General features: G+C 36.7%; 1 protein-coding gene across 4 annotated transcripts in view; it reads left to right on the plus strand.

The window, feature by feature from the left end:
- Nucleotides 1-24891, plus strand: part of ARAP2 (ArfGAP with RhoGAP domain, ankyrin repeat and PH domain 2) — a 247799-nt gene that overhangs the window by 54601 nt on the left and 168307 nt on the right. For all 4 annotated transcript variants that reach the window (XM_049886379.1, XM_049886382.1, XM_049886381.1 and 1 more), the window contains exons 4-7: nt 1216-1292; nt 2059-2126; nt 4228-4581; nt 19862-19931. In XM_049886379.1, the coding sequence (XP_049742336.1) occupies nt 1216-1292; nt 2059-2126; nt 4228-4581; nt 19862-19931 (569 nt within the window). The remainder of the gene's footprint in view (nt 1-1215; nt 1293-2058; nt 2127-4227; nt 4582-19861; nt 19932-24891) is intronic.

Here is a 24891-nt window from a genome sequence, read left to right on the forward strand (position 1 = left end):
TTTGATACTATTTAATTTGTTAAAATTGTGATTGAGAAGGCAGCCCACCTGCAGGATAGGCAATAATGGGAATAACTGCCTGTGTTCATAACCGCTTCAGACACTTTTAAAGGTGAATGAATAAAGGACAGTAGTATGCCCTGAGTCCCCTTGGAAATTTGCACATGCTTGTGTAAAAAGACTTTTTATACAAGCTTCATTTATTATTGGCCACAATCGAAGGTATTTAGTGAAATTGAAATGGATTCAGGCAGCCTGAGCTACAGGACAAAGATGTATGGAAGGTAATTTTGCCATGGCAACAGGAAAGGCCTGGCATTATTACTTGGGTAAATTGTTCATTGACAGAGGCCTTATTTTCCTTTTGAAAATTCTGCTGGTATGTTTGGGTACATTCTTCTCAACAAAAAGATGGCAAACACTTGGGTACTGAACCTTTAACAGATTTTTACAGTAGCAGAAAATGCAAGTGTTTAGAATTTCCAAAGACAGTAGAAATTCTTTTGAAATTATTTAAAGTTGTGTAAGTAGCTATGGTGTTAGAAGAATTGTATTAAGTAGATTCTGGAATTTTGAACAATGAGCCCAGGTGGCCCAGTGGTTAAGAGCTACGGCTGCTAACCAAAAGGCCTGCAGTTTGAATCCACCAGCTGCTCCTTGGAAACCCTATGCAGCAGTTCTGCTCTGTCCTATGGGGTTGCTATGAGTCAGAATCGACCCTACAGCAATGGGTATAACATCTAGCTGTTCCGTTTTTGTTAAAAAAAAAAAAAAGCTGTTAACTTTTTGTATTGCTTATTGAAATTAGTAATAGAATTAAGAGTAATTCTCTGGTATTTATACTGTTCTCTTATTTAGAGATTAACATAAAATGGCACTACCACAGTTTCCATGATATGTGGAAAATGTGCTTGGTTATATTAATGTGGGATCTTAGAGGTTAGCAAGGACGTGTGTGACACATGGCAGTTTCAGAAATGGTGATTCACACAGTATAAAGTGTTAACCAACTGAATGGTATATACAGTGAGCACTGCATCAAAAAGGTGATGAGAGTTATAAGTAAGAATTATGAGCTCAATTTTATATTCTCAAAGAATATAGCCTGAGATGTGGTATGGTATTGTTATAAACGCATGCTTTTTTTTTTTTTTTTTTGACAATGTTTCACATTATTTACATCTTTCCCTTCTCAACCTATTATTCCCCCAAAAGATTCAAGCGAGGAGAATTCATCTTCTATTTTTCCTTATGGAGAGACCTTTCTCTTCCAGAGATTAGAAAATTCCAAGGTTAGTCTCATACATTTTACATTTCTTCCATATTCAATTCTCTGCTTTTCTGCCTGTATGTACTTCTTCGCTTTCCTGTATATGATTTGAAGAATGCATTATATTGAGAAGTGAAATTTCCAATCAGTAAAATTTCTGTTTAATATAATCATGCTAATTCTATAACTTTATATGTCATGAAAACACAGTTTAAGTTCAAGAGTTACAGAACTGTGTTTTTAAAATTTACCACAAGATAAAGTGATTTTAATAACAACAACAAAACGTCAAAAACAAAAATAAACCAAAAAAAAAAAACCCTAGATTTTATTTTTTGTTACACTCAAAACAGACTTCTGATGTGTTTTGACTTCCAGCTATTTATATATCTTAATTATTTGGTTTATGACTTAGTCTTTCCTCTCTACTACGTGTGCCCTTTCATTGTTTTATGTTTTGAAGTCGATAGAAGTTGGAAGACAAAAAGAAACCAGGGCAAGAAAAGTAAAATGACTTTTATTATTGGTTAGCATCTTCTTATTAGTTGAAATTATGATTTATTAATGATTTAAATAAAATATTGAAAAAGGCAGTGAAATTCTATTGTTTTATTTAGTCTCCCTGATTGTCTTAATTTTACTGAAAATTGATCTAAGCAATTAGACATATGATTAATTTAAAAAGTACTCCCAAATATTGTGGACCATTGTAGAATATTGCTGCAGAAATAAAATTTAAAAAAAAAAAAAGCAAAAAAACCGATAAATGTATTTATTTATTTTTATAGAAGAAATCTATAAAAAATGAATTTTGGACCCATGAAGAAACACTTAAAAGGGAAACAACTACTGAAAGGTATATGGTCATTGATGGATCATGATTAATTTTTTCAAGTAAAAATGTGAAACGTTGACTGCTTGCTCATACTGTTGTAATTCTAAGAAATAATATTTATGTTGGTAAAATCAAATATTTTGTTTCTAAATATTTTGATAACAGCACACACTATAATAGTGGAATGTAAGGAATCAGTAAATGGAGACTAGAGTGATATTCTATAGTAGATTATTTTTGTCTTTTTCTAGATTGAACTGCTCTCCACCCAAAGTTGCAAATATGTGGTGACCATGACTGCACCTTAGAAATGAGAATTTATGTTAATATACAGGAGAAGGGCACAATTTAATATGTCACTTTGTGAGGTGCAGAATTTTTATAGTGTAATGTATTCTTTTTATTAGAGGCTCAGCATTGACAAGAGGCTTGACCAATATTTAGTTATTTGGGTCACATGTTAAATTAAACAATTTATAGGCACCAATATAAATTTATATATAAAATAAATTTTGGAAACCCTGGTGGTGTAATGCTAAAGTGCTATGGGTGCTAACCAAAAGATCGGCAGTTTGAATCCACCAGGCATTCCTTGGAAACTGTATGGGGCAGTTCTACTCTGTCCTATAGGTTCGCTATGAGTTGGAATTGACTTGATGGCAATGGTTTCAGTTTTTTTTTTTTTTTTTGGTGGCATAGTGGTTAAGCGCTACGGCTGCTAACCAGAAGGTCGGCAGTTCGAATCCACCGTGCCCTCCTTGGAAACCTAGTGGGGCAGTTCTGTTCTGTCTTGTAGGGTCACTATGAGTTGAAATTGACTCGAGAGCAACAGATTTGGTTTTGGTTTAATATAAATTTATTTTTGTCTTTTTTTTTTTCCATCAACTTTATTGGGACTTGATGTACTGGATCATTACCTAATGTTCATTTTATTTTCTACTTATCCTTCATTTTCCTAGGCTAACACTTAAGTTTAGCCTTGTTAAGTGGGTTTCCTTAAGTTGAAACTATCTTTATTAAGCATTAACTATCTTTAGTAAGCATTTGATATGAACCTATTATTGTATAAAGTATAGAAGGCTAAATTTATCTTAAAGGAAGAAATGCTTTTTAGAACACTATATCCAGGAGGATATTATATGACCTCTAGTTATATCTATTTCACTGATTAGCAAAAACTTCATTGTAATGGGTTTTATTATACATAAATGACTGTGTGATTCTACTGTGTCGCTCCTTAAATCTATAGGAGTATTCTTAGCTATAATGAATGTGTTCCAGTAAATAATTTACATTATTGTATACTGTACACTGACCGTTTCTTGTTTTCTGTTAGCAATGTGGTACAGTTTTTTACCTCATTAATATTGCAAAATAATACTGAAACTCTTAGCAGTCAGACATAGTCTGTTTTCTTGTATTATGGTGGAACACTAAGTTCTTAGAGTTGATTAGAGGAAACCTTGAGAGGGGACAAGTTGGAAATAATTAAAATAAAGCATACATGTGCAAACAAGTTGTCATTTAAGTCAGTTCCTACTAATGGTGTCCCCATGTGTGTCAGAGTAGAACTGTGTTCCATGGGGATTTCAGTGGCCGATTTCTCAGAAGAAAGGCTAGGCCTGTCTTCCAAGGCACTTCTGGGTGGACTTAAACCTCCAACCTTTTGGTTAGTAACTAAGCATGTTAACTGTTTACATTATGCAGGGAGTCCTAAGTTGGAAATAAGATCTCCAAATAGATGAATTAGTAGTTCATGATGTGATCCAGAGAGTAAGCTGGGCTGACCACTTAATGGTGCTGTTGAAGTTGTTTAAATTGTAATGCAAAGAATATGGTTAGTCACCATCCTTACCATCTGCACCCAATCCCACAAAATAAAAGGGACCAAATTTAAATTACACATAGGGAAAAACTTGCTAGTAGTGTCCAGATATGTCCTAAGATAGTGAAGGTTTCCATTTAATTTTCTGTAAGAGTTTTAAAAATTGACATTTGGGCTCATTGAACTCTTAACATTTTCCTGATCTTTGGTTTTTGGGATTGGTCATTTGTAAATACAAACAAGTGTTTAAATTACATATTATACTTTGAGGTGTTAACAACTCTCCTTTCCATTTAGCATATATGATAACAGGACAGAGAAAACAAGTGAAGACAAAGTGGAAGATATTTGGATACCTCGAGAAGACAAAAATAATGTTCTAATAGACTCTGCTTCTGAATCAGAATACTCAACAGTAGAAGAATGTTTTCACAGTTTAAGAAGAAAAAATTCAAAGGCACCTAAATCTAGGACTCAGAAAGTATTGAATTTGGACCCTCTTACTAGGCACAGTTATCCATGTAGCTCACCAAGTGGAAATGCTGATTCTTCAACTCTTCCCTCATACGCGATATCTCCTTATGCCTGTTTTTATGGATCACCTGCAAGGAGGATTAAATCTGGGTGGCTAGACAAACTCTCTCCTCAAGGGTATGTATTTATTCTTTTCTTTAACTTCATAAGTAATATATTTTTTAATCATTGAAGTTTATCCATTTCTAAACCTGCCTGGGGGGCATGTCTCCTCTTACCACCAAATACATAGAGATACAATTATTAGGGGCTTTTCAGTATACTTTTGCAAATGCTGTTCTTTAGACATAAAGAGTAATGTGTAATTTGTTGTATAGAATGCTGGGTTAAGATTTCGAATAGCAGATTAGAGCTGAAAATTATAATTTTACACCCAGATCTTCAATGTTTGATTCTAACTTCTTAGCAAAATATGCACTACTATCCCGTGTCTCAATTTGTGGCAGAGGAAAACAACAAACCGAGTTAGCATTACTCAGCCCACCTTGTTTGGCCTTTGCTTATGTCATGATAGTGTGTTATTTGAGAATACAGAGCTTATTGTAGTTAGGGGAAAGTATGTCATTGTTAGATCTCGGTTTTCACTGTTATCGATAAGCTGTTTTGATTTTAGCATGTTGCATAGGAAGTCAGGGTCCCTTGAATGTTATACTTTTGAGTAATTTATCACTTCTGATTTTGATAAATTCTATCCCTTAAATATGTTACAGTACTGAGAAATCTTTGGAGAGGAATTGTGTGTAATTTTAAGTATTTTCTGGCATCCCGATTTTCAGATGTCTTTTTGAAATACTTACTTGAAATTTTTTTCATGAGTTATTTAAATTATCTTTTTTCTCATGTTTAAGTAGTTAACTTGGTTAGTCCCTACAGTGTCCCACCTTTTTCTACCATGCCGTTAAAAATGTTCATCTCTAGAGTGCCTTGGTTTGTTCTAAAGTAAATTTTATTAGCAATGCATTTACCAGAAGAAGCCTCAGATGAGTAGTAAGAGCAGGAATTAAATTTCCTGAGAAAGCAGGAAAAAAAAAAAAAAAAAAGAAACCAAAAGTCTTATGGTTACTGATTATATGGTTAATAATTTATGACTGCATTCTTCTAGAAGATTAGATTTTGAATAAACAGAAGCTGAATATTTCTTAGCTTGCTGTGTATAGTATCTATTTTTATCAGCCATTAGTATTATTAAGAAATGCGTATTCAGATATCAAAGGCATGAGCCAGCATTCAAATACGCACACTGATGAAATTAAACAGTGAGTTTGAACGTCCCCAAATCTCATTTCTATAAAATATAAGGGTTTAGGGAGTTCCAAGTGATCTTTCAAATAATCAAGAATTTAGCCCACTCTGGGTCCAGAGCCCCCAGGAGCTGTGGTTTCCTGTGTGGTCTCCAGTGGTATGTTGCTCTTTATGGGCTGGGTATGTTTATGCTTCAGGCACACTGAGAAAGCTTGGTCATTACTGATCTCCTCTGGGGCAGTTAGAGCATTCTCCCTCTCTCTTTATCAGAACTCTGACTTTCCATCTTTTCTGTTCAGAACCTGCCTAAGGTTAGATGTTGTAAGTTGTCTAGATTTATATTTTTTCATTTCAGGGGAAATAATTGAGTGTTCTGGTTTAAAAGGTTTCTCTCCTGGACAGCCGGATAAATGGAGATGAGAAAGTAAACAAAGGAGCTAGTTGTATCATCGAGAAATTTAAAAACTTTTCCATGGTCCATGCCGTATCGTTGCTATGCACTGAAAGAAAAATTTTAACTGGCTAAGAAGCATGTATTTATTAGTTCAGAAGTAGAAACCGAATTTTTCCTTTCCCTGTTTAGACTCCATAGGCTATTGTGAGGGTGTTTAAATGCTCATTAATAAGACAAAGTGATGCCCACACATTCTTTTTGCAGAGGTTGTGAGGCTTTGTGAAACTTGCATGGTCACATGTTCCTTTGGTACAGGTATCACGGACTCAGATGGCATTCTGGATTCCATAGAGTAGGGGTCAGCAAAGTTTTTCTAAAAAGGGTCAGATAAGAAATATTTTAGGTTTTGCAGGCCATATGATCTTTGTCGCAATTACTCGACTCAGCAGTTACGGGATGAAAGCAGCCACAGACAACATTTAAACCAATGAGTTCCAATAAAACTTGATTTACAAATACAGGTGGTAGACCAGATTTTGCTTATGGGCTATGGAAAGATAAACTAGATAGTTCTTTGAAGTCTCATTTCCAATAGCCTATTCCATCTCATCTGGGCCCCAAATGGAAAATTATAACATATTACAGAATAGGGAAATCACTGTCTATTAAATATACCAAAAAAACCAAACCCATCGCTGTCGATTCCAACTCATAGCGGTGCTATAGGACGGAGTGGAACTGCCCCATAGAGTTGCCAGGGAGCACGTGGTGGATTCGAGTTGCTGACCTCTTGGTTAGCAGCTGTAGCACTTAACCACTATGCCACCAGAGTTTCCGTCTATTAAATACAGTCATACTAAAAAGTGGATGTCCTTCATGGGGTCTTTGTGCTTGCTGTTTTTTTCTGCCTGGAATGTTCTTCCCCTAGAAGCTACATGGTTTGGGCCTCACTTCCCTCAAGTTTTTGCTCTAGTGTTCCCTTTGCATTGGGGCCCTGACCACCAAATGTAAAATTATAACCTTTCCCTCCTGCCATCACTCTTAATAATTTTTCTCTATGGTGCTCCTAGAGTCCTGGTGGCACGGTAGTTAAAAGCTACAGCGAGCTATGGCTGCTAACCTACCGAGTGATGGCAACAGGTTTTGGGGTTTATAGTGCTCATATGTTAGATGATTTATTTCCTGTTTGTTTAGTGAGGCATCTTTGATAGTTACAATATCGCCCAGCATGTAGTAGCTGCTTCTTAATATTTGTTGTTGAGGGAATTAGTAAGAAATTCAGCATCAGAGATTATTTTTTTCTTTTAATTTTTCTACAACAGCTAGTATTTTTACTCATAGGGACTTTGTAAGAAAAATTGCTAAACTCTGGAAACTCTATTACCAAAAAAAAAACCAAACCCATTGCCGTCGAGATGATTTCAACTCATAGTGACCCTATAGGACAGAGTAGAACTGCCTCCTAGGGTTCCAGGGAGCATGGGGTGGGTTCGAAATACCGACCTTTTGGTTAGCAGCCAAGCTCTTAACCACTGTGCCACCAGGGCTCTGAACACTGTATTTAGTGGTTAAAAATCTGCAGATGCTATTGGTAGCACTGGTATGTGTAACAAAACAGTAAAATTTCTGCTTTTCATAATTTTTAAAAAAATATTTTTTAACTCTTTATTAAAATTAAACATGATGTATCAAAACACAGTTTAAGAACAAAGAGCTACATTCAGTTATCATTTTTCGAGTAGTGTTTGAACCTATCCACCGTCAAAAGTAACATTAAAAAAAAATCAGATTCATAATCTGTGTATTTCATTTGGTTGAGTGTCTGCTTGCTTTTGAAATACAGATGCCAATTTTGAACCAATGCACAGAATATGAAAACTGCTCAATATTTAGCAAGAAAATAATTGTATAATATCATGTAATTAAGGAAATGCTGGAACATTTCCAGTTGAATTTAAAGTATGAAAAAAGTATTTAAATATTTAGGTGGTATAATTAGAATATAGTGTGAGACTATCAGTTTAAAAAAAAATGAACGCAAGAAACTTGATAAATGCAGGACATGAGTTTGTTACCAGTGTTTTGAACATGTCAAAGCAGGTGGAAAAAAAGGGTACTGGTTTTTAGAAAATAATCTCTGGTTTTTGATGATAAACCACCATGCCCCTCTCCTATTTTTCCAACTGTAGCTAATAAGTTCAAGATTTTCAGCAAATCTGTGTGAGTGAAAATTTAACAGATTGGGTAGAACTTCAGCATTTTCCAAATATATGACTCAGACAGGTAGTTTGAGAACTGATGTAAGAAAAAGAGAACATGGTCGAATGTGTTCAGGAATCACCGCCTCCATTGCCACCAAGAGTTGAACATATTGAAATCTCCAAAAATATCTTGAAAAGGAAATCCATTTGACTTTAACTTATTGTTTTCTAAAGATGTTTGTGTGTAGAGATCTCTGTGTTTTGTATAATGCACAGGGCATACTTGTAAAATTTGTGATGTGTATTATTTTACTTGATGTGATTTTTGGGGGATCTTCTTTTTTTTGGTCTCTTTTTCCTTTTTTTTTAAAAACTGTGGGGAAGTTTGATTTGGCAGCGTGAGCCTGAGATAACAGAAACTGAACAGGAGAGGTTAACTCGTCAGTTTGAGTATGCAGTATGCTTAAGAATTCATGGATAACTTTTCTTGTAGCTTTTGTAGTTTCTGTTTAAGACAGAAAAGAAACATACAAATAAATATAAAACCAAAAGATAGAGTATAAAAACTGGTATAGAAAGTAGCACAGAGAATATGGAATCACGAGAGCACAGGTGGTTGAGGAGAGCATGTCTTCATGGAGAAGAGGTAGCAGTTGAGTCGGCCTCTGGAAGATGGATAGGATTTTAACTGGCGTTTTTTGATGAAATTCTTTTCTGGCTGCAGGGAGTGAAAAGACACTGAGGTTGGTTGTATCCAAATGGCTGAAGAGATGGAGAACAGGGCTTGAAACTAAAATGGAGGTTGGGGTTATTTTATTGAAGCGTGGGCTCTAGAACCAGGAGGAAGAAACTGTCAGTGAATTACGTGTTTGTGTTCCACAGATAATCAGGACAAATGAAAAAACCAGTGGTCAAACACCAAGAAAAGGTCAAATCCTAGACAACTGCTGTAAATCACAGACCACCCAGAAGCCAGTAGCCCACATCTTCGTGGGAGATCAGAGCTTACACTGTTCATGGCTTAGTCAGTGACTGATTTCCCAGCCAGTGTCCAGAGCCTGCAGGGATGCTTTAGTGGCCCAGTTCCCTTCCTGGTTACACAGGCCTGAAGGCATCAAGCCTTGTGATATTACTATCCTTTGGCTGGTCTTTTAGTCAAAGGCAAGTGTTGTGGAAAGTGGGCAAGTCTTTACCTATTCATCAGTCACCTTTTTAAACTTAAAGTCAAATCTTAAATCCCTGATAAAAAGTACCTTTATATACTGACAAATTATTTTGTCATTTCTCAAATCATGAATGACTTGAACACAGATCATATGAAGCAAACGAAAAGCTTAAATTTTTTTTTTTATCGTTTGAAGAAAAATACTCTGTTTGAGTCTTTATTAAACTAACATAGCTAATTTCTTGCAGTGAGTATAGCTGCAGAGAAGTGAATAAGGGGGTTTTAATGAGAGACTGAAGTTACTCATTACATCTTTCATTTGTTGGATGACTCAGTTTCTCAGAACTTCATTTCCCACATGAAAGTGGAAGAACGAGATTACGGGATAATTTGAAAAAGTAACTAACATTGGACCTGACACGTAATTGGTGCTCAATTAACCTTAATTTCCTTTCTGTCCAAACAAGCTTCGTTTTATTGCAGGTGACCTTTGTTAATGTTACGGAAAGTGAGTTCTAGTCACTTCTTCCCCTGAGAAATATAAATTGTGTGTTCACATTGAAATATTAAAATTAAGGTTTTTTTGGTTGGTATGAAAGCACATAGTTTAAAGTTTCAGAAAGTTCTCCATGGTTTATTAAAAAAAAAAAAAAAAAACAGCTTTTCTTTCTCTCCCACTTCTTCAAAAGAGGCAGCCACCTTCAACTCTTTTAGTAGTTTCTTTTGGTATTTACTTTATATATCTTCATAATATTTTTATACTGATTCTTTTTGACTTTTTAGTGTTAGGAATTGACTGTTGATGTAACCACCATGGAAGATAATGTTTATTCTTTTTTCCATACTGCCTTCTTCATCCTTTCCACCAGAGACACAGTTCCCCTCTATCATCCTCCCAATATAGTTATAAACCAAACCAAAACCAAACCCAGTGCCGTCGAGTCGATTCTGACTCATAGTGACCCTATAGGACAGAGCAGAACTGCCCCATAGAGTTTCCAAGGAGCATCTGGCAGATTCGAACTGCCAACCCTTTGGTTAGCAGCCATAACACTTAACCACTATGCCACCAGGGTTTCCATAGTCATATATAAATAAAATATTTAGGTTATATCTCTATTTCCCATTGCTGTCGAGTTGATTCCAACTCATAGCGACCCTATAGGACGGAGTAGAACTGCCCCGTAGGGTTTCCAAGGAGGAGCTGGTGGATTTGAACAGCTGATCTTTTGGCTAGCAGCTGAGCTAACCAAGTGCCAGGGCTTCCTGGTGGCACAGTTGTTAACAGTTTGCTGCTAAACAAACGGTTGGTAGTTCGAAGCCACCAGCCGCTGCTTGGAAACCCTATGGGGCAGTTCTCTGTTCTATAAGGTCGCTATGAGTCAGAACCAACTCAGTGGTGCTTAACAGCAATAACAACATCTATATTTACTTTTATAATTTTATGACTATATAAATGCTATTCATAGTTGAGCCATGGCAAAAAACTGAAACCAAACCCATTGCCGTCAAGTCGATTCCGACTCAGAGTGACCCTATGGGACAGAGTGAACTGCCCCGTAGTTTTCAAGGAGCGCCTGGTGGATTCGAACTGCGGACCTTTCGGTTAGCAGCCGTAGCACTTAACCACTATGCCACTAGCTTTTAGTTTTCCTTGGAATTAATAATTGCCAATTTTTTTGTTTGCTTAGTTTTTCATAAACTTATCATTGATTCATGCAAAACTTCCTCCTCAGAAGTGTAAATCTCAACTAACTACAAATACATATATCTATCAGTTTATGATACTAGAGCCTCGTAAGAACGGTTGTTTAGTTCGAGATAGTTGGTTCCCAGGCCTGTTGCAGAACTAGCGTCCTGGGATCTTCTCTCTGTCATCCTGCAGATTCTCCATGCCTCTGTCCAGTGTTTTTGTCTTTTCTGAATCTCTTGTCATTGTCTTTTATTTATTTTATTTTTCTCTCTTTCCTTTGGGTAAAGCACAGCTCCTTGAGGCTTCCTGAGAAAAGGGGTATTGGAATGGAGTGGTAATTGGGGTGCAGGTTCACCTCTTAAACTGCCTTTCAACAAATTTTCCTATACTTTTCAGGCCCCCTCACCTTGAATTGGAATCCACCCAATGGCAAATTATTTTTTTTTTTTCTTTTTACCTTGATAGTCACTTCCAGACTTAGTTGGTACCCCTGTTTCCTGAGACTTTCTGGTTTTTGAGGGGTAAATTGCCTTTACTCTCAACTGGATTTGTTGCTGGCTTAGCAGTCAGATCTGTGAAGTTTGCTGAGTCAGTCCTTATTTCTCATTCTGCTTTTCAGATTTCTAAATATTGTTACTGTTGTCTACTTTTCTGGCTTCATTTCAGTGTTGATTTATAGATGCTTATTTATTCTTTAATCATTTGCTGTCTTCTTAGTGAAGTTTTGGGGGCAGTAGAAGTGAAAGCAGGTTTTCAGTTCATCATCCTAAGTATAAGCTTGCTTCATGTTGGCTATTTTACAGAGTATTATTCCATAAATATAGAGGTGTGGATCTTTTAATATATCTTTTTCATATACCACATCGTGTAAGGGCTGAGTGAACTCTTTGAGAGAACTTTAAAATTTGATAGTCACGCATTGAAGTTCAGTCTTTATCATTAACTCCCCAAAGTCCTTGTAGTATCTAGAATTTTATCTTAAATAACTTTTTTTTTTTCTTTCTTCTTATTTGAGAGGGTTAGGTATAGCAGAGCTGGAAGCTGGGATAAAAGGGAATTTTTTTTTTTTTGGCCCCAACTCATTTTTCTTCATATTATCTTGGAAATTATCACTTTGGTTTGCTTAAAAATGAGGAAAACGATATGCAACATTGGTTAGAAAATGTTGGCATTTTATAGATATATTTTAATAATTTCCTGCATTTATCTAGATAAGACACTCCATCACTATATAATATCAATTTAAAGTTTCATATAGGGGTAATTAGGTAAAATGAATAATTGGATAAATTAAAAAAATAATAATTAGATTAACGAAAATCCATACTTTTGAAGCTTGTAGTAGTTCTAAAAAAAATTGAGACTAGTTATGGCTAGAGATAAGAATAGAATGAAATATGCATACAATTCTTTAGGATTATATAAGCATAGAAGGTGAATCTGGACCAGCATGTTGATATTTTTTTTCCTTAGAGCTTGTTAAGACTCACCGAGAAATATGTTTGCAGTGATTTAATACCATGATTAGTAAGAAGTGTATAATTGGCTTAGAACCTTAGAGGTTCATTCCAGTCACATGATTTTTAAGGATGACAGTTTGATAGCCTGTACCATCTTAAATGAATATGTCACTGGTTGGCAAGCTTGCTAGATCTGGGGAATTTTTTTTTTCCACTAAAGCTAAAAGATACAGCCTTTTAAAAAACTCTGTTGGCACTTAGGAATGAAATTAAACATGAGCGCATCTGCATGAGTACTTCTTACATAGAGATTTTATTGTGTGTGTATGCACTGTTTTTAAAAAAATTTTAATATAAGCATTTTTGAGACAACAAAAACTGATAACCAGGTGGTGAGCTGTATTTATGAAAGCTTTTGAAACTACGCCACCTACCCTTCTAGAGCTCAAGGGAAGAGTTTATAGAAATCCGTTCAATAGTACTGCACAAGCCTTATAAATTATTCTAAAAAAGCTTCTTAAAGAAATATTTCCCTCAGAATCCTAAAAACAAAATGAGATAAAACCCAGGCTAACACATGTGTGCTTCACCTCTTCTCCCGAAGTGATTCTGAAGCACCTTGTAAAATTGAGGTCACATGTAAAAATGTATAGCAACCAGATGTTACTGCTACCTGAAGGGATGTCCAAGATGCATCTCTAAAATGTCCTAGCAGTTTTGCATAGTGATGAAGGGCACAGACGTGGGGACCAGACTGCCTGGATTTGAATCACAGATATGCCCTTTAGTAACTGCATGACTTGGGCAAGTTATTTAACCTTCCAGCACCTCTTTATCTTTATCTGTATAATAAAAATAGGGGTAATAATATTGCTGTTTTCTATGGTTGCTTTGAAGATTGAAAGAGTTAATATTTGTATATGGCTTAGAACAGTGCCTGGAACACAGCGCAATATAAGTGCAGTTTTTATTACTGAGAGCTCAGATTGCTAACCAAAAGATCAGCAGTTTGAATCCACCATCCACTCCTGGAAATCTTATAGGGAAGTTTTGTTCTGTCCTGTAGGGTTGCTATGAGTCAGAATTGACTTGACAGCAAAGGGTTTGTTTTGGTTTGTTTATGAATTTTATTACCAAGTGCCAAATAAGTGCTTTTTTGACTAAGGCTTTAAATCTCTTCTCTGTACAATAATGATTGATTATTTTAGATTTGATTTATAGCTTGTGATAGTAGTAACACTGGCTAGGATGACATTTGTTTTATACTTTGTCTCTTTTTTAAAAAAAAGTTTATTAAGAAAATTAAACTGTTAATTAAAGTTTCAGGAAAAGGCATAACTTACTTCAGAGAAGGCTTTTAAAATATTTTGTAAACTTCTAATTGTATGTTATAGATTAGTTGTATACAATTCCAGTGGAATTAGTTGCCTGATACTTCATAGATTTTTATATGTACATGAGAGAAGTATTTAGCCCTTGCACAGAAAAAAGATAATACTTAAATATCTGGTGTTCACCAATATTTATTCATTTAAAATTTTATACTGGCATTTAGAAGTACAGTCCTTCTCAGGATCTGCTTGTTATTATTTAATTGAAATTTTGATAAATTTGTAGGTTTACCAATGTAAAATCTAAGTTTTCATTTGATAGAAGGGGGAATAATATTGTGAGAAAGGATCTTAGTATAAGTTCTCACCTGTAAGTAACTGAATTAGAATTTAGTATTGAAATTCATTTGCAGAAAATAACTACACCTACTCCTCACTTGTGGTCTACATCCTTATCTGCTATTTCACATTTACCACACTAGAAAAAAATCTAGTTGACTATTTTGGGCATGAACCAGCGGAGGTGAGTTGGGGAGAAGGAAGAGGAGGTTTATGAGAGAGAGTGAGGCCGCTTGGGCAGTCAGTAGTCCATATTACCCAGATCGGGAGTTGGAGCCAGGCTGGACCTGTGGTGGTGGGCGGGGGGAGGGGTGGGGTGGCAAGGAGGTGACTGGAGCCGGGGCTGCAGGAGTTGTGCTGGGAGCTTAGAAGTCTCTTCTTCCAAAGAGATTTCCCTGTCAGTTGCCTAGCCTCTGCCAGGCCTAGGTGCAGCGCCTCAACCGTCTGCAGGCCCTAGAGCCACCAGCCACTGAGGCCCACCTATGGGGCTGACTAAGCAGGAAGGTAGAGAGGCGAGATGCGGGGATCCCTGCGAAGGCCTGGATGTTGGCCAGGTGATGGTGGGCCTCTGCTGATCTGGAGGCAGCAGGCAACCCCTGACAACCACCACCACCACCCAACCCCCACAAGCTTTGTGGTGATGTGGAAGGTGTAGAGGAGAAGGGGGGACCCCACCACGCCATGCCCATGTCGAGCCACACCAGGGGTGCCTGATGGGGGAGGGACACGGGTGTCAAAGATGGGGCCTGACTCTCACATAATGCCTATTTCCCAATAATGACCCGGTCTTTGGAACCTAACCCTGTCAATAAGTGAGGAGTGGGTGTAATAGAATAGTAACACATCTAATGAGCAAAATAGATTATTTAATGTTTATATAAATTAATTCAGAAACATCTTGAATTATTTAATTTGCATTTTTCAGTAGGAATGTATTGTGGATGTATATTATAAAGAACTAAATTAAAAAATTAAAAAAATCCTAATATATTAAAAATTCCATGGAAATTAATGATGAATATTTCAAGCTTTCTGTTGGCTCTGATTTATTCTTTCGCAACAACATAGTTTTACAAAGTTTTTACTTCGTTATATTAAAAAAGTCTGATTTTTAGTACTTGAACAAAAAAATAATGGAACTAAGGATGAAGTGTTTTAGCAGTTAAAATTTTTAATTTGTATGTATTAAAAATACAAATTTGAGTAAGTATTTTTAGTAGGAAATGTATTCATTGATTCATTTACTAAGCTCACTTTATACAGGAGGCCTCGTGGTCGTCAGTGGTTTTACATAGATAAGCAAAACAAATGATGTCTCCCGTTAAGGATCTTAGAATCTGGTATGGGAGACAGATGAAGCAAAACAACTGTATAATTACAAATTCTGCTAAGTGTCATTAAGTAAAGAAATGGAGGAAAAGGACAGTGGGACCTGAAGGAGCTATGTGGTGGTCAGTATTGGCCACTTGGAGGGATTGACTTTTAATCTGAGACCTGAGGGATGAGAAGGAACTAGCCATGTCAAGAGCAGTCAGGGAGCATCCCAAGCAGAGAAAATAATGTACAGGAAGGCCATGAGGCAGGAAAGAGGAACTGAAAGGAGGCAGAATGAACAGCACAGGGTAGTGTTCACGGATGAGGTGTCCCACAAAATTTGATGACTGGATGGCTAAATATTAACAGGAGAAATAAATTTTGCTGGTAGGGTTGCAGAGTAGCTCTGTCCAGCTGCTACGTACGCCATGTGTGGCCTCTCATTCCGTTTATTTGCAGGCAGGGATTTGTCTTGTCCACGAATTATTATTGTTGTTAGGTGCTGAGCTGATTTCCACTCTTGCGACCCCATGTGACAGAGTAGAACTCCCACATAGGGTTTTCTAGGCTGTAATCTTTATGGAAGCAGGTTGCCAGGTCTTTCTCCTGTGAAGCTGCCAAGTGGGATTGAACCGCCAACCTTTTGGTTAGCATCCAAGCACTTAACCAGAATATTAGAGAGATTCAATAATCTCTTAAAAATACTGAGTTAAAATGGCTGAACACATTTAATATTTACTTAGGCAGTTGAGAAAATGAAAATGGTTGGGAGAATATCTTAGGAGCTGAGCCTCTCATGGGTTGAGATTTTGGCTGGCTTTCCTTAAACAGGAGTGGAGCGTGCCCTTTGCGGCATCGATGTGACACATGAGACATTACCTAGTCAGATGGTGGCCTGACAAATATTGAGATGTCTGTCCTCCCTTTTCCTTTTCTCATTTTTCTGGGGGTATGAATGCTAAACTCCTGAATGCCTTAGACCTTGAATGCTGCCCCCCCCCCCCCCCATTTCATGTCTTCCCAGGACCTCTGAATATGACCTTTTTTTGGAAATAGGATCTTGGCAGATAAAATTAATTAAGTTAAAATTAGGTCCTACTGGATTAGCATGGGCCCTAAATCACAGTTACTCCTACTGTATAAGTAGAGGAAAGGACAAACAGGGAAGGCGGCCAAGTGAAGACCAAGGCAGAGATTGGAGTGATGCTACTAAGAAGCCAAGGGTCACCAAAGATTGCCAGCTACTACCAGAAGCTAGGTGAGAGGAAAGGAAAGATTCTTCCCTAGAGCCTTCAGAGGGAGCACACCCCTGCTGACACCTTGATTTCAGAGTTTAGCCTCCAAAACTGGGAGAGAATAAATTTCTGTTGTTTGAAGCCACTAAGTTTGTGTTAATTCATTTCTGTAGCCTTAGGAAACTAATAAACCAAAAAACCAAACCAAACGCAGTGCTATCGCGTTGATTGGGACTCATAGCGACCCTACAGGTCAGAGTAGAACTGCCCCATAGACTTTCCGAGGACCGCCTGGCGGATTTGAACTGCCGACCCTTGGGCTAGCAGCCGTAGCACTTAACCATTACTCCACCAGGGTTTCCTAGGAAACTAATACAGACCTCAAACCATCTTTCCAGATGGTGACAAAATTCTGAGAAAGCTTTACGAGTCCAAGCAGCTGCAATTAAATAATCTTAAGTAAGACATGTTAAAGTAGATGTTAAACCTTTTTTTTTTTTTTTTTGCTGTAGGTTTTGAAACTTTGAATTTAACTCTTAAGTTTTCTGAAGCAATCCTGCCTTCCTAACTTTTTTTTTTTTAAAAGATGCTGACTACTTGAGTGCTGGTCGTTGAAGGTTTTATTTGCGTATCATTCTGTACATATTGCTAAAGGAATTGTGCTTAATCACGTCACTCATTCCTTCAGAAAAAAATTAGTGCCATATTTGTCTCTGTGTATTTGCTGATCATACAGTGGAGAATGAAACGTTCTTGGACTTTGTCCTTGTAAAGCTTAAGGCCTGGTGTAGGATACAGACATAAAGCAAGTTAAGTGTGTATAATGAGAGATTGTGTTTAGTGCTGTGAAGAAGAGCAAAAGGTGCTTTGAGAGAGAATAACTTTGGGATTTGCTTTGGAACAGGGAAGACATTTCTGAATAGATGGCTTAGGTGGCGCTCTGAAAGGCAAAGGAGTTAGCAGAGGGAATAGAGGGGGTAATGGAAGGCCCTAAGGCTTTTCTCTCCCCACAGATGTTGATTAATTTTATTTTAAAATGAAAGACTGTATGTACTGCTAAGCTCTAGTTTACCACCTTCATGATGCAAGGGGGTGCCGAAAACAAAATATAGATTTAAGGAATTACAGAGTATGACAGAGGAGTCACTAGGTGGTGCAAGAAGTTAGTTGCTTGACTACTAACTGAAAGGTTAGTGGCTCAACACCCCCCCCAGGTACATTGGAAGAAAGGCCTGGCAGTCTACTTTTGAAAGGCCACAGCCTTTAAAACCCTATGGAGCACAGTTCTACTCTGCAACACATAGTGTTGCCATGAGTGGGAATCGATTTGATAGCATTGTAAAGTATGACAGAAATAAATATGAAATAAGTGCAAAGTGATTTATTCAAGGTACATTTATTATGTTTGCTGAGTGCTGGGATTTTGAAGAACCTTTGGATTTCTAGAAGAAGTAAAACCTAGATGTCTGTGATACTGTTGCATGTTGCTGTGTTAAGAAAATACCTTACAGATAGGCCAAAACCAAAAAAAACCAATCTCGTTGCCATCGAGTCGATTCTGACTCAGTGGCAACCCTATAGGACAGAGTAGAACTACCGCGTAGGATTTGCAAGGAGTGGCTGGTGGATCTGAACTGATAATCTTTTGGTTAGCAGCCTGAGCTCTTAACTACTGTGCCACCAGGGCTCCCTATGTAGATAGGCCAAGGGAAGTTAAAAAGCAGCAAAAAGTTGAAGGAATAACACGGAAAGAAGGCTGGTAGGTAGTAGTTGTTATATGTTACATGTTCTTATTAGTTCATAATTAATTCAGTGCTTAAATGTAAGCTTGATGGCTGTGCTGATGAACTTTGAAAATTCTCCCCATTTGATCAGTTTTGTTATAATTTTATCTTAAGGAAAATAAATGTATCAGTAATTAACGGGGGAGCCTCTCTAGATTTCCCTTGAGTAATAGACATGTGATACTCAGGAAGCAGCCTGGAAGACAAGTTCTCCATACTACCTCAAGTTCTTTTTTATCTTGAAAATCTTCTGAAAGCCACAGAAAGTTTTATCCAATCTTTGTCTTAAACATGTTAGAAAACTGCATAAGAAAAAAAAAAAAAGAGAGAGAGAGAGATATGGTTGATGTTTACCTATTTGTTTAGAGAAGACTTATTTAAATGAAACTTTCAAATATCTTTGTTAAAGGCTGAAGTGTCTATATCATATCAGTCCACATGGAGAGCCATGCAGAGGACAGGATGTTCAAAACCTGTAGGACTGTCTGACCAGGGAGGGGAAATTTAAAAATAAAACAAAACAAACAAAAAAACCTAGGCCCAAACAGAAATGGTCTGTACTCTTTCCTTAAAAAGTCAGCAAAATAGTTTTTTTTTTTTTTCTTTTCAGCCTACAATAGGAAACATAAGATTATATTATTTTGCTTTGTTTATCATGCCGGTTATCACTTTAACTGTTGCATTTGCCGTACTTATGACCCCTTTTGAAAAAACTACTTATTTCAACAAATTTTGAATAATTATAAACGATTTCCTGTACTTGGACAGGGCTGTTTTGGCTTATTTAATTGAAATTAAATCACTTTATTTATGTCAACCCATTGACAAAGCTTTGTTATTTTAGGAAAATACTATTCATGCTTCAAAGTAAAAAATAAAATGAAAAAAATGCCATAAACTTAATGAGGGATGAAAACTCATATTATCGTTATTAAAGGATTATCTCCAAGCAGGAAAATAGATGCAGCGTCAGTGCTTCTGACCACACTTTGTTTTACACTCAGCTGTATAAATGTAGATAACACTGTTCAATGTATCGTGTGTCATATTTCTAATACCTCGGTCAACTGATTATAAAGTGTCATTGTACCATTGCCAAAGCTATACATCATCATAGCTTCTTATTTTCTACCATTGAATAGCAATTGGGAAAGTATTGAACATGATGACATTACATTGCATTTCAAGTGCAAGTTCGTGGTACGTGAACATAAAGCAACAATTTCATATATTTTACAGAAAGCGCATGTTTCAGAAGAGATGGGTGAAATTTGATGGCCTGAGCATTTCTTATTACAATAATGAGAAGGTAAGTGCATTTTACAGTTTTCAAGAATTTCTTTAAGTATATTAAGGGTACTTCAGTAAACTAATCACGCATTTTGGCTCTCAAGAATAGCAGGTAGTTTATCAACACGAAAAGAATTTGAATAAGGTAAAACATACTTAGTCTTTTCATAGTTTAACTTTTCCCTGAGTCATATAATACTTGGAATTTCTTTTACTTATATATCTAACAGATTTTTTTTTTTTTTAATATATCTAACAGAGTAGAGTTGCTCCATAAGGTTTCCAAGTCAGTCTTTACGAAAGCAGACTGCCACATCTTTCTCTCGCAGAGCGGCTGGTGGGTTCGAACCACTGACCTTTCGGTTAGCAGCCAGCCACTTAACTGCTGCCCACCAGGGCTCCACCAATGACTTTTATAAACTGTATGAACTACTATAAGGAATATAAAGGTGAATAAGAAGTTGCCTTTATCCTAGAGAACAACAAGGAATATATATAAAATGACACCACAGGTAGAAAATGGCAAAGCAAGTAGATTAGATTGCTTCTTACTCAGGTAGAGGTGATAGAACAACTGGGAAGGCTTCTTGCATGAAATTTCATTTGTTCTGGGTCGTAAAGAAAGGAGAATGTTTGTACGTATAGAAACTGGAGAGAATAGGACCTGCTAAGCAACAAGGATAATACGAATGAGATGCCCACTTGCGAAAATGTGGACCATATGTGGTAGAACCGACTAGATCTTTCTGACTGAAGAATATTATGAAGGAGACTTGTGGGAGATGAAGCTGAGGAAGCTGTGTGGAGTTAGAGCTCATTGAGAACCTTGAATATTACATGAGGGTAGTTGAAATACATTCTTTAGACAGTTGAGTCTTGCTGAGAATGACATGTTCAGAGCTGTATCATGTCTCAGGTTTCATTAGAAAAATGTTCTTTTTGTTTTTCTCTCTTTCTCTTTGTCCAAACACAGGATCGAGAATTAAAAAAAAAATTTTTTTTTTTTTTTGGTTTAGATTGTTGGATTACAAGTTTTGAAGCCTAGAGTTCTTTATAAAAATTGACCTATTTTATGTGATACTTAAAATGAAGATTTCATATTTTGTGAGACAGTATGACTAGAAACAAACAAAAATTGCAGGCTTTCTGCTCTACCTCTCCCTCCATGACCTATTTAGCTCCAACACAAAACTTCATATTCAAATAATAGAAACCAGGAGACAGAACTCCCTAAATTTATGCTTTACCTACACCATTAGTTGTAACAACACTTAGGTACCTTGTTGACTTGATTTTCCATGAAGCTATATTCTTCTTTATCTTAAAGGCATATGCATTTTGGAGGAAGGGAAAAAGATCTGAATTTGATTTTGCGTGTGTTTCACTGAATATACCATAAAAACAAAAAACCCGTTGCCATAGAGTTGGTTTCGACTCATAGAGATCCTATAGGACACAGATGAACTGCCCCATAGGGTTTCCCAGGTTGTAGTCTTTACAGAAGCAGACTGCCACATCTTTCTCCCATGGAGCAGTCAAACCTCTGACTTTTCAGTTAGCAGCCGGGCTTTTTAACCACTTTGACACCAAGACTTCTTAAATATACCATAATAACAATCGAATGTACTTAAAAGATCTAAATTTCATTTCACATGTGTTTGATTAAGCATACAATAATGACTCCACAGTGCAATGCATGAAGAAACTTCATTGGATCATGGTTTGAAAAAATAGAGTCAGTTGGAAAATTTGAATATAGACTAAAAGCCAAAACCAAATCAATTGACTTCGAGTCAATTTCAACTAGATATTATAAATTATTCTGAAAGTATTGTTAATTTTCCTGTGTGTGATAATTAATTATGGCTATCTCAGGGGTTGATGTTATCATTCTTGGATGTAGGCTAAAGTATTTAAAGAAGCGTAATCATGTCTGCAACTTTTTTCAAATGTTAGATAAATATGTACGTGTGTGTGTATATGTTTGCAAATACGTGTGTGTATCTGAACACCAAAAACCAAAATACCCATCTCCATTGAGTCCATTCTGACTCACAGCAACCTTTTAGGACAGACTATAACTGCCCCATAGAGTTTCCAAGGAGCGGCTGGTAGATTTTGAACTACCGACCTTTTGGTTAGCAGCCATAGCTCTTAACCACTATGCCACCAGGGCACCTATCTGAACTCAGGCATAGTTAAATAAAACAATTGAAGATAATAACAATTGTAGAATCTAGGTAAAGGATTAGGATATATAGATGTTAGTTATCTATTCTTTCCATTTTTATGTTTGAAAATTTTTTAAATAAAAATTTAGAACAAATCAATGTAGCATATTTTAGATGAAAATTAGATGATTTTATGATCTTAACATGTTAACTTTAACTTTTAACCATATTCTTCTGTATTTATACCCTGTATTCTAACATCATTTTCTTATGATTTAGATTTCTACTGCCTGTTGTTGTCAGGTGCCATTGAGTTGGTTCCAACTCACAGCAACCCTATGTACAACAGAAAGAAACACTGCCCAGTCCTGTACCATCCTCACAGTCATTACTATGTTTGAGTCCATTGTTGCAGCAACTGTGTCAGCCCATCTCGTTGAGGGTCTTCCTCTTTTTTGCTGACTCTCTACTTTACCATTCAGGATGTCGTTCTCCAGGGACTGGGCCCTCCTGATAACATGTTCAAAGTACATGAGGTGAAGTCTTGCCATCCTTGATTCCAAGGAGTATTCTGGCTGTACTGCTTCCAAGACAGATTTGTTTGTTTTGGCAGTCCGTGGTTTATTCAATATTCTTCAAAGGGATCAGTTCTTCTTCAGCCTTCCTTATTCACTGTCCATCTTTTGCGTGCATATGAGGTGACTGAAAATACATAGATTGAGTCAAGTGTACGTTAGTCCTCAAAGTTACATCTTTGTGTTTTAACACCTTAAAGAGGTCTTTTACATCAGATTTGCCAAATGCAGCATGTCATTTAATTTCTTGACCGCTGCTGTCATGGGAGTTGATTGTGGATCCAAGTAAAATGAAATTCTGGACAACTTCAATATCTTTTCTGTTTATCATGATGTTGCTTACTGGTCCAGTTATGAGGATTTTTGTTTTCTTTATATTGAGGTGTAATCCATACTGAAAGCTGTAATTTTTCATCTTCATCAGTTAGTGTTTCAAGTCCTCTTTGCTTTCAGCAAGCAAGGTTGTGTCATCTGCATATTCCAGATTAATGAATCTTCCTCCAATCCTGATGCCACATTCTTCTTCATATAGTCCAGCTTCTAGAATTATTTGTTCAGCATACAGATTGAATAAGTAGAGGGAAGGGATACACCCCTGCCACACACCTTTCTTGATTTTAAGCCACTCTGTATCCCCTCGTTTTGTTCAAATGACCGCCTCTTGGTCTATGTACAGGTGTCTCATGAGCACAATCGAGTGTTCTGGAGTTCCCATTTTTCACAGTGTTATCCATAATTTATTATGATCCAGACAATTGAATGCTTTTGCATAGTCAATAAAGCACAGGTAAACATCTTTCTGGTATTTTCTACTTTTCAGCCAAGATCCATCTGACATCAGCAGGGGTATCCCTCTTTCCACCTCCTCTTCTGAATCTTGTCTGAATTTCTGGCAATTTCTTGTTGATATACTACTGCAACTGTTTTTGAATTATCTTCAAAATTTTACTTGTGCGTAATATTAATGATATAGTTTGATAATTTCCACATTCATTTGGATCACCTTTCTTTGGAATGGGAACAAGTGTGAATTTCTTCCAGTCAGTTGGCCAGGTAGCTGTCTTCCCAATTTCTAGGCATAGATGAGTGAGCACTTCCAACATTGAATCTGTTTGTCCAGACATCTTAATTGCTCCAATTCCTGGAGCCTTGTTTTTTGCCAATGCTGTCAGTGCAGCCTGGACTTCTTCCTTCACTTCCATTGGCTCTTGATCATATGCTACCTCCTAAAATGGTTGAATGTCAGTCAGTTCTTTTTGGTGCAGTGACTCTGTGTATTCCTTCCATTTTCTTTTGATGCTTTCTGTCATTCATTATTTTGCCCATACAATCCTCAGTATTGCAACTTGAGGCTTGCATTTTTTCTTCAGTTATTTCAGCTTGAGAAATGTCGAGCATGTTCTTCCCTTTTGGTTTTCCAGCTCCTGCTCTTTGCACATTTTTTCATTATTATACTTTGTCTCCTCAAGCTGCCCTTTGAAATCTGTGATCATTTCTTCCATTCTCTTTAGCTACTCTTAAGTTCAAGAGCAAGTTTCAGAGTGTCTTCTGACTGCCGTTTTGGTCTTTTCTTTCTTTCCTTTCCTTTTAATGACCTTTTGCTTTCTTCACGTATGATGTCCTTAATGTCTTCCCACAACTGCTCTGGTCTTTGGTCATTAGTGTTCAGTGCATCAAATCTATTCTTGAAATGGTCTTTAAATTCAGGTGAGATATACTCAAGGTTGTAGTTTGGCTCTCATGGAGTTGTTTTCATTTCCTTCAGTTTAAAGTTGGATTTGCATAGGAGCAATTGATGGTCTGTTCCATAGTCTGTCCCTGGCCTTGTTCTGACTGATGATATTGAGCTTCTCTGTTGTCTCTTTCCACAGATGTAGTCAATTTGATACTTGTGTATTCCCCCCGGCGAGGTAAACGTGTATAGCCGCCATTTATATTGTTGAAAAAACTTATTTGCAGTGAATAAGTTGTTGGTCTTTTAAAAGTCTATCATGTGATCTCCAGCATCGTTTTTATTACCAGTGCCATATTTTCCGGCTACCAAACCTTCTTTCCGACTCATGTATTCCAATCACCAGTAATTATAAATACATATTGAGTGCATGTTTGGTCAATTTCAGACTGTAGAAGTTGGTAGAAATTTTCAATTTTTTCATATTTGGCCTTAGTAGTTGGTGTATAAATTTGAATAATAGTCATATTAACTGGTTTTCCTTGTAGGCGAATGGATATT

Source organism: Elephas maximus, chromosome 5, assembly GCF_024166365.1.
Source record: "Elephas maximus indicus isolate mEleMax1 chromosome 5, mEleMax1 primary haplotype, whole genome shotgun sequence".
Taxonomy (NCBI): Eukaryota; Metazoa; Chordata; class Mammalia; order Proboscidea; family Elephantidae; genus Elephas; species Elephas maximus.